Source organism: Protobothrops mucrosquamatus, unplaced genomic scaffold (assembly GCF_001527695.2).
Source record: "Protobothrops mucrosquamatus isolate PMUCROS unplaced genomic scaffold, P.Mucros_1.0 scaffold1979, whole genome shotgun sequence".
NCBI lineage: Eukaryota > Metazoa > Chordata > Lepidosauria > Squamata > Viperidae > Protobothrops > Protobothrops mucrosquamatus.
Window position 1 is genome coordinate 58,902 of NW_015388095.1, and position 15,291 is coordinate 74,192.

At 37.8% G+C, this 15,291-nt stretch overlaps 1 protein-coding gene across 1 annotated transcript; it reads left to right on the forward strand.

Moving 5' to 3' along the window:
* The first annotated feature begins 404 nt into the window (after positions 1 to 404).
* MANEA (mannosidase endo-alpha) lies at positions 405 to 13,871 on the forward strand. Its single transcript, XM_015823772.1, has 5 exons — positions 405 to 421; positions 6,678 to 7,261; positions 9,993 to 10,102; positions 12,421 to 12,497; positions 12,936 to 13,871. The coding sequence occupies exons 2-5, from the start codon at positions 6,718 to 6,720 to the stop codon at positions 13,570 to 13,572; spliced, it is 1,368 nt and encodes a 455-aa protein (XP_015679258.1). The 5' UTR covers positions 405 to 421; positions 6,678 to 6,717; the 3' UTR covers positions 13,573 to 13,871.
* Positions 13,872 to 15,291: the final 1,420 nt, after the last annotated feature.

The window sequence follows — 15,291 nt, forward strand, 5'->3', positions numbered from 1 at the left end:
CCATGGAGGTAAAAAGCCACAGTGGACTTCTGAACACTTTATCAAGATGCCCGCGAAGGGACGCTTGGCGAGAAAATTAAATCCTCACGCCTGCGAACTCAACCCGAGTCCTAACACTTCCGGACAAGAAACAGCCTAAAGATAGTTCGGTTGTGCCACAGAAAGAGAGGCGTGATCAGAGTAACTTTACTGCTTTCCTGGAGTTAAGGGCAACGTGCCTTCTACCTTGGGAACTGCGCATGCTCCGATGGAGAGGACAACCTCAAGCTAGGGGGAGCCAATTCCGAAAGGAGGCTGGTAACCCTGAGCCTGTCTTTCCCCCACGATCGGTCCATTTTAAATCCCCCCCCCTCCTCCCCTCCGCTCCCCTCCCCTTCTTTCGAATCCTTGCTTGAACTTTTCAGTCCGGTTCTGCAGACGGGTGAGTAGCAAGGCGAAAGGCGTGAGGGGTAGCGCTTGTTCCTGTTGCTGCGGATGCCTCCGCCGCCTCCTCTCCTGCGGTCTTCCCATTAGCCCGTTTGCCCAGGGATAACACGGAGGGGGCGGGGAGTCCTCGGGGGAGGATAGATCCCCCTCTGCCCATCCGTTGCGGGGAGGGAGCGCCCCAACCTCCGCCTGTGCAGCCCCTGCGGGTATCTCGAGTGAAGGGCTTCTCGGTCAGGTGCAGAGCTATTAAAAGCAGCAAACAGGCGCCTTTGGGCTGGCTGTGCCGAGAAATAATTAGGCCAGATATCGGTTACTCAGCTTGGGTGATTACTTGAATATCAGCGTTGTGTGTGTGTGTCGGGGCCAGAGTTATCTGGAGAGGTAAGATCAGGTCTCTCAAATCCTGCTCTGTTCTTGACGACTTCCTGAATTTCTCCATAAGAAAGGCTTTTTTGCCCTTACCTTCTTCCTGGGTATTCTTCTGGACTTCCAGTTCTGTCCTATAGCCTGGGATTTCTTAGTGGTCTCCCTTTCATCTGCTAATAAGGAGCAATGCATTTCACTGTTTCCAAAGGCAGCTGAACTTGAAGAAGTGCATTTCAAGATCAGCCAAGGTCAATTTCCCAACACGAGAGCGCGATTGGGACCCAACCTTGATTATGTCTAGCTTTGTATCGAAAGATCTCCTGGCCTTTTAAAGACTTGATGTGTGTCTCATGAATATCGGAAAAGTGTGGTAGAGATTAGGGCTATGCAACATTTTAGATTTGAAGAGAAAAAGGTGCTTCAGAAAAGACAGGGACATTCATGTAGAATCAGTCTGATACTAGCGCCTTCTCCTCTAGCACATTTTATATTGTACTACTTCTTTATTTTTTGCCACCATAACAGGTTCTTCTCTTACAATAGCATCAAACTGCAAGTCCATATTTTCATGGATTTGTGGGGCAGCTGCAGCCTCATGACCTCAGCGCAACACACAACTGCTTTAAGAAGTGGTAGAGAATACTCCTCTGAGCTTCAAAGCACTATTTTGCCTTGGAATCCAAAATGCTATATGATTCTAATGAAAATTATCATTTTAATTAATTAATCAATTACACCAATGAATAAAATGTAGGCATTTACCCAACCCTCGGTAAAGAATTTATTCCTTAACCATTAGCTAATTGCAAGGCACTATAATCTTGGGATCTTGTATTCATTCTGGAGCAGTCAAGATTTCACCGTTGTTCATATTCCAGAATACCCACCTGGCTAGACATTGGTAGGCCAAGCTCCGGGGCTGTGGGAAGATAGGAAATTTTTAATTCATTTTATTTCTTGCAGTTGCCATGCCAGCTAAGAGCAATATGAGATTTTTTTTCTGTTCATAAATTTTAGAGGTGTTCATTATGCTAGGTATTACATTGTACATGTTACAGAAGATCATTGAGGCATAATATCAAAGATGAGTTTAATATATCACTGATGAAGCTTATCTGATAAAATAACATTTTATATCATATCTAAAATGTTGCAGGATCCAACATTTATATATATGATACATAAATTTGATATATCTAAAATGTCTGTTTGAATTTGTATTATTGCATAAAGTTACTCTTCCAGTATTTTTCTTGTGCATAACATTGCTTCCCTCAATCCTCTGAAGCAGAAGAATTATCTTTCATGTTCTGCTGGTGAACGCTATAATGTTAGTGGAAGATCTCAGAGTTAACCTTGTTTTTCTACATATTCAAATTATCATTTTTATGTTCTACATACATATTGCATTAACTTCCTTAGTTACATTTTTGTTGACTATGTTGCCTGGGAATTTGGGAGATCTGAAATAATCTCAAAACTAAGACCTTATATTGCATTACTTGTAACATATTGTAAACCTGCTTTGGATGAACATGGAGAGTAAATGCAGATATGTAATAAATGAAGAAAACCTGATATTCTGTTAATGAGGCCCAACATTAGCTTCAATTTTGTCACTGTGACTGCTACGTACTTTTTGGAACTTAATAAAGCACAAGTTATAGGCAGATTTGCTGACTTCTAGCCTTCCTGAAACTAAATGGTAGATCACTAGGGATTGATCATTAAATGTTTATGTTTTGAACATCCATAACAACTCTTATTTCTCCATCCCCCTGTGTTTATACTAGCTTAGAAAGTACACATGGAAAACATTCAACTTCTCTTTATCTAATCTAATTTCTCCTGGCTTTTAGCAGAGGTAAAATTGTCAAAGATAAATGAGTTATATTCTGCCTTTCTTTGTGGAGTATGTACTTTTGTGACAAATATTTCATGATAATAGATTATATTTAAATGTAAATCTAACATCACTGATGTTGCTTATTCTGTGTGGAGAATAAGCTATTCTCTTTTATCTCAACATTCAGTCCATTATGCTTTATATTTTTCCACACTATTTATTACACCTTTAAAATAATGTAACTATCATAAAAATACATAAAACATTGAATCTCAGTGAAATACTAATTTGGAAAAAAAGAAACAACAGATTTGAAACTTTGATTTATGTTGCTTAATGATCAAATTATTTTACAGTTGAATAAGTTTTAATACTGTAAGCAATCATTATAGTGTTACATTTAAACAAAAATCAGAATTCTGAACAATGTTGAATTACAGAAGTAAACCAACTGAAGAAATTGTCCTTAAAATTCTGTATATATTATCACTCTCCAAGACAGAATTAGTGCATAATTTGGGGTTTCTCTTGGAGTCTCAGCTCCTGTTGGAAGAGTACATGGCCATAGCCAGGAGGGCATTTGACCAAATCCAGTTTGTGTGCCAGTTCCTTAACTTTCCTTAATCAGGACTCCCTGCTCATAAGCCTTCATGCCTTCATCACCTCCCATTTGCACTATTGCAACATGTTCTGTACAAAACTACCCTTGAAAATCAGTTTGATGTAGTGGTTAAGCTGTTGGCCTAGAAATCAGGTGATTGTGGGCTCTAATCCTGCTTTAGGCATGAAAGCTGGCAGAGTGACCTTGAGCCAGTCCCTCTCTCAGTCCAATCCACAGGGTTGCTATTACGGGGAATATAAGAGAAAGAATATGTATTATGTATGTTTCCTGCCTTGAGCTATTTATAAAAATAATAAAGGTGAGATTTAAAAAAAGCACTTGAAAACTACAACTGTAAGTACTTACGTTGCATCATGGCACACCCATATAACACTAGTGCTTCATGAGCTGCAGTAGCTCCCAGTAGATTTTCAAATACAATACAACATGTTAATTTCCAGCTACAAAGTCCTTCATGACCCAGGACTAGGTTATTATAGAATCATCTGTCTCCGGTTATTTCGCTTCATCCCATAAGATCCAACAGAGCGGGCATGGTTTGGGTGTGCTGTATGAAAACATGCCATCTAAGAGGACTCAGAAGGTGTTCTCCTTTGCCATAGCTTCTGCCCTAGGAAATTCAGATATGTCTGGCCCTGCAAGCCTTTCATAAAGCTTTGAAAACCTGGCTTGTCCTCCAGGCCTTAGGCCAGGGTCTTAGATGAGCTCGTTCTTTAAAGGTTAAGGGAATGATTGATCGTGGTTGGCTTAGGCATGTTATGTTTTGCATTTGACTTCTGGGGTTTTGTCGTGGCTTTCATTTTTTTACTTGTTTGTAACTCGTTAGGCATCCAGAGTTAGAATGACTAGTTGGGTAGCAATATAAACTGGGTGGATAGACAAATGTATGGAAATTCTTCGTCCCTTTGCATCTTATCTCCACGTTACAATCCAGATAGTAAAATAGATATGTTCCAGAATAGAGATTTGATTTGATTTTGATTTTGATTTGATTTTGATTTTATTAAATTTATACCCCGCCCTTCTCCCGGAGGACTCAGGGCGGCTTACAGCCAGTTTAAAACAATGGTACAGTACAATACAAAATTTAAAAAAGATTAAAAATAACTATTCAGATTTGGCCGCTTCTACTAAAAATTTAATTTAAAACCCCTTTAAAATACCCCTAGNGGTTTTATAAAACCTTTTCGCTTTAGGCCTCCGACGCCGTGTGCAAAAAAAAAAAAAGGTTCAATCAGTCAATTTCAACTTCTCACAGGAAAAAAAAGATCTTGCAAAGTTGGAATTGATTGATTGAACTTTTTAGTTCCACCCAGTCTGCCGTTACCACCACAGCCACGCCCACCCAATTGGCCACACCCAGCCAATGGGCCATACCCACTCGGCATTCGATGATGCATAAGTGGGTTTTGGCTTGCAGTTTGGGCACTCAGTCTCTTAAAGGTTCGCCATCACTGAGCTAAGGGTATATGTTTGTATTACAGTGGTTCTTGTTGTCAGAGAAATCACATCCCATAAATGGTTTCTGACTTTCCCATCCTCTTCATTCCTCACAATGCTAATAATGGGGAAGGCAGAATTGTGCTCAGCGTCAAGGTAGAAATTCAAATAGCACATGCTTCAGAGACACAGATGTATTCCTAAATCATTATTTGGGTGGAGGGGATATGTCTAACATACTTTCCCCAATGCACCATGTAAGCTAAATTTGAGGTTTGTTTTCTTGTTGGAAAATGATTCGATAGGATCAAATATGTAAAAAATAATCTCTTATCTGTCAATTTTAATTAACAGGATAACAGAATAAAAGATATGAAGATGTGTCTTGTAAAAAGTGCATATATTGTTTGAAAACAAGTCTTAGCACCTTTTTTGCTCTTGAATAAATGCATTGTTTTATCAAGATGTTCCTATCTATATCTCTATATCTGAATGAGGTATTTTAGGTTATAGAAATAAAAAGAGTTATGTCAGCCAGGAGATCATGGGAGGCAATAAACTTATTGAGAACATGGCAAACAGAAGACCAGTCTTCTTTCATTAGCCAATGAAGAACCGTGCCTGTTTTCACTTTTGTGTTCTTTTCTTATTCTCTTTGCTTTTTCTTTCAACCTGTTAGACATTGTCCTAGGTTGGGACTGTTTTATCTTTTAAAGATAAAGGGTTCCTTGTCTCAATATTAGAACAGCTGCTTTATGTGCAGAAGATCCCATACGGGTGAATAATGAACAAAACGTTGTTGCACTGTGCCACAAGATCCCTGGCGTTCATGACACATAAACAAAGGGAGCGGGCCTTGCACTGAAAATGCACAACACTGAATTTGTACTTCTGGACTTCCTTGCCTCCAATCTCCTCATTACCCCATCCTAGCAGATCAGTCTGAGACATTTTCAGGTACCCTGGGATACTGTTTAGATGAGATAGTGCATATACACCTCAACAATGGGAAGCATTTCCTAGTTATTCAGGCTTGAGAAGGGCTTTGAGCTATTCCAATTTCAGATGACAGCTTCCAGTTCCTTTCACATACTCGTTTGAACAGTTTGTTGAACTGCTTTGCAAGCAGCTGCAAGAAGCAAGGGAAGACTGACTGACTGACTGACTGACTGACTGACTGACTGACTGACTGAATGAATGAATGAATGAATGAATGAATGAATGAATGAATGAATGACCAGGGATGGAGACTGATAAAATGAGGAAGAGCTTTACTCCATTGCCCCTCTGCTGTTAAACATCACTATCCTCAATCTTTCTATTTGCAACCCTAAGCCCCGATTATGTTCTTTCATGTATTATTAGCTTCTTTTGCAAGCAACAGCTAGAAGCACCATTTGTTTTGTTGTTTTCCATCCTTAATGCTTTTTTTTTTTTTGCAAAACAACAAATATCTCCCTAAGTCAGCTCCTTCTTAACTTCTTTTTGCTTTGCCTTTCCGCTTCTAATGGAATTATTATTTTAGTTTATGTTTTAAAGTCAACAGTAAAAATATCCCACATAGCAATTTCTTAATATCCCGAAATTATAAAACAGAGTTGGAAGGAATAATTAGATAATTAAACTCAACATGCTGCATCTGTAATATTAATGTCTTCCTTACAAAAAGTATTATTTTTGCTTCTATCATGGGGGTTGGGGAAGACTGATTTTTTTTTTATGGAATTAATGGATCATAACATGAAAAAGTGAACTGGAGTACTGTGATCAATACTGATAGTATTGATCTAGATGACATGATAGGCTCAACATAAATCAGTTCGATTTTTCCTATGTTAAGACGTAATTCAGAGCTTAGGAAATTGTAGGTCATATATAAATATTAACTAATTCTACCATGTTAGTGTGAATTTGTTTTAGTTGGTTGCAAAATTTAAAGCTCTATGGTCATGTTTTTTTTTTCTTGTTTACAAACAGCTGGACGCTTCCTACCGCTGTCCTGAACTACCATGATATCATGGCAAGATTTCGCAGGAGAACATGCATCGTTTTGCTGCTTTTTATTTTATTTATTTGCTCTATAATGATGGCACTGAAAACTCTGAGACCAGAAAGAGTTGGGTTTGGAGATCCATTTGGTCTTGGCCTGTTACCAGATTTTCAGCAACAGACCACACATTTAAAAAAGAAGTTCAGTCTGCATAAGGGAGCAAAAGAAGACAGCTTCACGCGGACCAAAAGCGTTCACCCTCTACCGGTGAATCTCAAAACATCTACAACTTCTGTAAGAAAAATGGAAGAGCTACCTCCTCCAAATTATAATTTCCATGTATTTTACTACAGCTGGTATGGGACTCCACAATTTGATGGAAAATATATTCACTGGAACCACCCATTACTGACCCATTGGGATCCAAAAATTGCAAGTGGTTATCCAAAAGGCAGGCACAATCCTCCAGAAGACATTGGATCAAGCTTCTACCCAGAACTTGGACCTTATAGCTCTAGAGACCCATCTGTCATAGAAGCTCACATGAAGCAAATGAGATTAGCATCCATTGGTAAGTATTCCATCTCTTTTCCCCTCGCCAGCCCCTACCTGCCCCCCCCCAAAACCCATCATGTCTCTGTCCTACATCCCTTTGCTTCCTTTCTGCTTGCTTGCTTTCAGCCTCCTTTCGCAGCCTTGCAATCTCCACCTCATCCTTCCAGGCAGTTTAGTCGCCTTCTGACCAATTTAATCACCTTCCATAGCTTTTTTCATTTCCCTTCCTCATTCTCAGAAAACTCTCCTAAAACAAACTGCTTGCTTGCTTGCTTGCTTTATGCAGTGGTGGGAGCAATAATGGACATACCTCAGTAACACTTCAGCTTTGTGAATAATACCTCAGTAACACCTCTGCTTTGTGAGCTGCCGTGGATTGTGAGTTTGCATCCTGGTGAGATTCAAGGTGCTGGTAGTGACCTGTAACTTCACTACATGGCATAGAGCAAGGGTCCCCAACCGTGGCAACTTTAAGACCTGTGGACTTCAACTCCCAGAATTCCCCAGCCAGCATAGCTGGCTGGGGAATTCTGGGAGTTGAAGTCCACAGGTCTTAAAGTTGCCATGGTTGGGGGCCCCTGGCGTAGAGCAGTGGTCCCCAACCTTTTGGGCACCAGGGACCAGTTCCATGGAGAGAGTTTTTTCCATGGATCAGAGAGGTATTGTTTTGTGTGCTGCCTGCATCCCGTGGATGGGGCTTCGCTTGTTTCCGTGGCCCGGTTTCTGGAATGCCAAGGCCCATGAATCAGAGGTTGGGGACCCCTGGTTTAGATTACTTGAGGGACTGCCTCTCTCCCAGTTTCATCAGGATTGATCTGCTCCAGGCTCCTTCAATTAAACAATGCCATCTGTTAGGACCCAGGAAGCATGCTTTCTCTGTACCAGTGTCTTCCTTCTAGGGTGATCTTCCCCAAAGATCCAGAGGTCCTCCCCCCAATGCTAGTGTTTTGAATGGCCTTGAAGACCTGGTTCTTCACTCAGGGCTTAGCAAAATAGAGTGAAACCCCTTCACTACTTTCCCGTCCATCTTTTTTGTGTATTCATTCATTTATTTATTTATTTTACTCTCTATTATTGTATTTCAATGGTTTTAGTATTGGTAATTCTCATTTAATAACATTAATTGGGACCGGATTTTTTTTCTTTTTTCTTTGCTAAATTATGCAGTCATAAAATACAACATCATTTGATAGTTAGCAAGAGCAGTTCCAATAGTCCCCAATTACCATTATGAAGCAAATCACTGTTGGTCATAAAGTGGGGACTTCACATGACTGTGACTTTTGACTTCCTGTAAGCTTCCCCATTGACAGTGCTTGCAGGAGGATGATAGGAAAAATCATAAATCGTAACCGTTGGATGCTGCAGTGGTGATTGTCCACTAGGACTCCAAGATCCCTCTCTCAGTTACTACTATTGAGCAAGGTACCACCTATACTGTACCTGTGCACTTGATTTTTCTTGCCTAAATGTAGAACCTTACTTTTTCACAATTGAACTTCATTTTGTTAGATAGCACCCAATGTTCAAGTCTGTCAAAATCCTTCTGTATCTTAAGCCTATCTTCTGAAGTGTTAGCTATTCCTGCCAGCTTGGTGTCGTCTACAAATTTGATGAGTTCCCCATCTATCCCCTCATCCAAATCATTGGATGAAGATGTTGAAGAGCACTGGGCCCAAAACAGAGCCCTGGGGCACCCCACTACACACTTCCCTCCATGTAAGATGCAGTTCCATTGAGGCCCACATGCTGAGTACGGCCAGTCAGCCAGTCCACTCTTTCATATATTAGAGGACAGGCAGAAACAATGAGAGGAAGGCAGTCACCCAGATAGTGATAGTAGTTGTGCCCTAAACCTGGTAAGACTTTGTTTGTTACAAACTGCAACATAGATTATACCTGGAAGCTGAATTGCCAACCAATGTACCTCATACACCAGAGAGAATTTAGAACACCAGTCTCTGCCTTCATTACTGCCTTCTAGACCAGCTGTAGTTTCCAAGTGGTCTTTGAGGGCATCCTTATATTGAGCGCATTGCAGTAGTTCAAATGGGAAGTGACTATGATTATATCGTTAGTGACTATATCATTATTGACACTAGTGACTAATCATTAGTGACTATGAGAAGAGATTCCCAGTTATGAAAAAGAGTGCAGTGGTGCAACAGATGAATCTAGGCAAAGGCCTTCCTAGAGACAGCTGCCACCTGCTCTTTGAGTAGGAATTGAGTCCAGGAGAACCCTCAAATTGTGATTTTTGGAAAATGCTATCCAGTTTCAAACAAAAGATAGAAAGTCCTTGATGCTGGGAAAAAGACTTTGACAGCATTTCCTTGGTCAGCTTGAGGTTGAAATGTGCAGCTGGTATCATCAGCATATTAATGATACCCAACCTCATGTCAACAGATGATTTCGCCCAAAGGCTTCATGTAGATGTTAAGCAGGAGAGAGGTGACAGCACTGAGCCCTGTGGCGGTCCACACGTCAGCAGCCTATTATAACTGAAGTGGCTTATAGGAAACTTTAAATAAAAGCTTCAAAATGTGATTATTCATTGTGTGAGATTTAAAAAAAAACATTCAGAGGGTGTCAATTCAAATTAATAATAATAATAATAATAATAATAATAATAATAATAATAATATAATAATAATAATAATAATAATAATAATAATAATAATAATAATAATAATAATAATAATAATAATAATAATAATAATAATAATAATAAATGTTTTATTTCTTAGGGGTATTGGCTCTTTCCTGGTACCCACCTGTTATGGCTGATGAAAATGGAGAGCCCACTGATGGCCTTGTGCCTATAATTTTGGATATTGCACACAAGTATAAATTAAAGGTATAGTATTTGAAATTTCAGATTTGTAGAAACTAGTTGTAATGAGTTGAATAAAATAGTCAGCATTGTTATAGAAACAAAATGTGTTGATATTTTATATTCATTTCTCTCAGAGTAAATTCTATTGAACTCAATTGGACTAGTTCTCAGTGGTCATATTTATATTATTATTACTATTATTATTATATATCAATAATTTATTTCAGCAAACGACTGTTGGCCAAATGCGATGTTGTTACCTTCCATAAGTTAAATATATTCAGACTGATTGTGAGACAGTCTTATCTATTAAATGAATTTTAGTTTTGTTCCGGTCAAGTTAGAACTTGAAGCAGTTATAAGTCGTCTTCTCAGAATTAACCCCCAACTTTAATTCAAAGCAAACATCCTCAGATAAATATAGACGTACACTTAATTTAGTGGAACTTGTTTTCGAGTTGAGGTGCAACTTATAACCCTTTGCTTTGATTACTTAACTGACTACTCTTTTTCTCCAGATTTGTTTTTGGTTTATATATCTTATAGGATACAAGAATAAAACAATAAAGATACAAATTCTGTATCTTTATTGTTTTATTCTTGTATCCTATAAGATACCCAGAGTTGTACAGATTGTGGCAATCTGTAAATTTCATAAATAAATAATATATACACAGGATTCCAGTGGTATGCTACAAACCGAACAAACGGTTTTTTTGTGCCTTATTACATAAAAGTATAGTTTATTATACTTTCTATAAATATTCTAAAAATATTATGTTATAATTTCCTATTGAAATTGGGCTTGTGATCCATGTTTTGAATCAAACATCCCCAATATATCCTGAAGATTTGCTACCATACACCCCAGATTGTATTGTGTTAGGTAAACCAATGGCCTGGCTTGGTGTGAGACAGATTTCTATTTTCTAATCCATATTATAAAATAAAATTAAAAGTTTTTCCATCCCAAAATTTGGCCTTAGGAACGGTGCCTTCTAATTCTTTTGAAAATAAAAGAATTGTCCTCCATCAAAACTAAAATAATGACTGCCTTTAAAAAAATGCAAAAATTAAAAAAATGCATTTGTTTGAGTAATCTAAGATTCCTTAAATCTAAGCATAATTAGATTATTAAAATATTAAAATATTTTTCAAATATTTTTTTCTCAACCCAGAATTGGAGACGAAACTGTTCTGTCCCAGATTCTGAGTAAAATATAAACTACATGTATGAAGGCTAGAAACTGTGTGAAGAAAATAGTCAACGTAGCCTCTTTAGTAGTAAATTGTCATTATTGCCAGGATAAGGTTGATTAGGGAGGCAGGGCAGATGTGTTGGGGAAAATTATTTGCTAATAAGGTAAATCCAATTACATACTCAGGTATAAATTGCTGAACTGGAAAATTTAATAATTTGAACTGCCCAAACTCTAAAATTGATCCCAACACTAATTAAAACTGAACATTTAATAATTTAAGCATTTCTTGCAAATCAATACATATTTTTTTTCCTGGAGACATTAACTTCTTGAATTGCTGTTTCTCTGATAAAATAATTATCTAGTGAATTTAATATTAGGTGTCTCAGTGCCGCAACAGTTTTGCACAAGGCTTTGAAACTATTGGGCAGTTATGCCTGAAAAATGAATCAGAAATGGCAATGACAGTGAGATTCTTGATCATTTGAAATTCCAGCCACATTTCCCTTTTCACTGTTGGCACATTTAAATTTGCTCTTCAGATTGGAGTTGGCAATGTGCTTATATTTTCTCTTTCTGTGGGCAAATTTAAAACATTATAGCATTGTCTTTAGGTGATTTTTCAGCAGAGGAAAACATAATTTTACTACTAAAGAGCTATTAACTTTCTGTTGGGTGTCGTCTGCCAGCTCTTTTGTCCTGGTTTAGTTAATAATGACCACCATATATATTGTTGCATTAGACTGTAATTGTTTTTAATTGTCTTTAGGATTGTTTGCTGTTCAGAGTCACTTATTTGAGAATGGTGGCCACAGAAATTAATTAAATGTATAAAGCAAAAAATTAATTGATATTTTATTCTGTGTTTCTATCAAATGGCTATGCTTTCCATTTTCTAATCAATCTGTGCTGGGTGACAACAGGACAAACTCCATTCCCATGTAAAGAACTAAAAGTTTCTCTCCCTTTAGTTTCCCCCCCCCTCTTTTCCCTTCTTTTTCTACTATATGCAAATATCAAATAAAATTTCTATTCTTCAGAAATAGAGGGGAGGATATAGGCTACTGACTTCAGGATTCTTTGCTCTTTTGAGACATTCCATTTTTTTAACAAAAAAAAATCCTTGTTATGTTTCAGGTCACTTTCCATATTGAGCCATATAAAGACAGAGATGATCGCAGCATGTACAGCAATGTCAAGTATATTATAGACAAGTAAGAACTTAGTGCAATATTTGGATATCAATATGATAATTTTATTCTGTCTCATATTATCTATATGTTTCATGGTGGTTTATCAATTGAACATTGACTCCTCGTCAGTAAACACAGTTCTCGTTAAAATAACCTGAACTCCCATCCTTTTTATTCAAATTCACAATATTTAATATCATTGTTGTCATTTTTGTTACTGTGTCATGTAGCAACAAATAGGGGATTGCAAGCAGAGCAATTTAGTAATTTTATCTTCCTAATAAGGCTACATTTATTAAATTTGTTTTGCTGAGTTGCAGTTAATTGTGTTTAAAGATCTATGTAATGCTAGTAATGACACTTGAAATGAAATAATTGAGAGGTAGGAAGAGTAATTTTTAAAACTATTAGAAATATATATGGACCATTCACTTTCTTTTTTTGCTTGTTTGCTTTTAGATATGGAGGCCATCCAGCTTTTTACAGACATAAAGTCAGTACAGGTAGAACCCTTCCCATGTTCTATGTTTATGATTCTTACATCACAATCCCAGAAATGTGGGCAAATCTGCTCACGGTATCAGGATCTCAAAGTATACGTAATACACCCTATGACAGCTTATTCATTGCCCTTCTTGTAGAAGAAAAACATAAACATGAAATCCATCGAAGTGGCTTTGATGGGATTTACACCTATTTTGCCACAAATGGTTTCTCTTATGGTTCAAGCCATCATAACTGGCCCAGTTTGAAAGCTTTCTGTGACATAAAAAACTTAATGTTTATTCCAAGTGTGGGCCCAGGGTACATAGATACCAGCATCCGACCATGGAACAATCACAACACACGCAATCGTGTCAATGGGAAATATTACGAGACGGCATTCAGTGCTGCGCTTCTAGTACGACCTGAAATCATTTCCATCACCTCTTTCAATGAATGGCACGAAGGGACTCAGATTGAAAACGCCATTCCTAAAAAGACTGATGTGACAACTTATCTGGATTATCAGCCTCATAAACCAAATATCTATCTGGAACTAACTCACAAGTGGTCTGAAAAATATAGCAAAGAAAAGGAACAGTGGCTTACATGAGTTGCTATTGTGGTTGAGAATTCTACATTGAATCTATCATTGATAGATTGAGAAGATGTTATGAGGAAGCAGTCAGACTATTTCTACTAGAAAGTTTTCACTTTAAGGAACAAAGGTAACAACAAGCAATATTATCCCTTCAGTTACTTTATTATATGAAGACTGTGTTGGCCATGCTTAATATTGTATATATTATTCTGTATTACAAGTACTGTTTCCAGAGTATTTGAGTGGTGGTACAAATAGACTGTTAAAGAGCTAAATTCAAAACTGGCTGCAATTAAAATAGTTACATAAGATATTTGCATGCAGCTGATTTTTTTCCATTTTTTGGAGGGGGAAAAACTCTCTCAAAGCAAAACAAGTTTAGAACCCATTTCAAATACAATTTGAAGTTGAGAAATAACTTCAAGCAAAGGTGGTTCTCACATCCAGTCCTTGGATCAGAAGCTTGGAACAACTATGTACAAAGATATTTATCCAAGTCTATTGAAGATTAATGTGTATATGATGCGTGATACTGTAAAGAAAGGAATTCTCTGGGAACTTTTTTAATTTAGAACCACTTAAAATTAATTAGTGCTATGTAAGAGCACAGTGTTGGGGTCCTGTGCAATTCTTGTTTAATCTCCATGTGAATAGCTGGAACTGGTAATAAATTCCCTGTTATTATATTTGGTGTGCTTTTCAGAACATAAAAAAACTTTTATTTGCTTTTACTTTATTAAAATTAGTGAAGGATATGAAATTTTCATAATATTCCTAGGCAGTAATAGTTTCAGTTTAGCTATTTCTAAAAAGTGGTAAATTGCCACCACTTTTTATATGAATCACTACAAGTAAAATTAGGGAACAATTCTAATTCTCCCCCCCCCCAAAAAAAAGAAAGAATGAGGAAAAGGGGAATTAAAGCAATTATCAACTAAAATTGAAACACTGGGAAATTCTAAAGTGTCATTTAATTTATTCATAGGATAGTCTGACCTGGACTTTAATGGGAAGAGCTATTCCTAATAGGGAGAACTTAAAAGCCATGTTTAGTTCTATCCCAACCATCAGAATGTTTTGTTTTGGGGGTTTTGTTTTTTTTTGTTTTTAAAGAAAATAATCAAGCAAAATAGCTTAGTTCTCAGAACAGGCTCAGAATGGGCCCAGACATTATTTTGCTGCAGCATTCTAACTGCTGCTCCTTTTTCATTTGCCTTATTTTCCTGGCCACAAAAATGTCTGCTGCAGTGGAAGCTATTTCTGCTGAGAAACATGTTTTTTCCAGCCTGCGAACTTTGCATAGAAACATCTAGACCAGTGATGGCGAACCTTTTAGAGACTGAGTGCCCAAACTGCAACCCAAAACCCACTTATGCATCGTCAAGTGCCAGGTGGGTGTGGCCCATTGGGTGGGTGTGGCCCACTGGGTAGGCGTGGCTGCGGTGGTAATGGCAGACTGGGTGGGACTAAAAAGTTCAATCAATTCCAACTTTGCAAGATCTTTTTTTTCCCTGCAAGTTGAAATTGACTGATTGAACCTTTTTTTTTTTGCACACCTAAAGGCCTAAAGCGAAAAGGTTTTATAAAACCCAGCTGAAGGCCTAGGACTGGGGCGACAGCGTGCGTGCCCACAGAGAGGGCTCTGAGTGCCGCCTCTGGCACCCGTGCCATAGGTTCGCCACCACTGATCTAGACTAAACCATATCCTGTGGTTTTAGTTACAGAATAATG

Excerpts from the sequence above, each read along its gene's own strand:
- MANEA (XM_015823772.1), top strand. The coding sequence starts at position 6,718 with ATGGCAAGATTTCGCAGGAGAACATGCATCGTTTTGCTGCTTTTTATT. Across the intron at positions 7,262-9,992 it reads AATGAGATTAGCATCCATTG|GGGTATTGGCTCTTTCCTGG; the intron begins GTAAGTATTCCA and ends TTTATTTCTTAG. Across the intron at positions 10,103-12,420 it reads CACACAAGTATAAATTAAAG|GTCACTTTCCATATTGAGCC; the intron begins GTATAGTATTTG and ends GTTATGTTTCAG.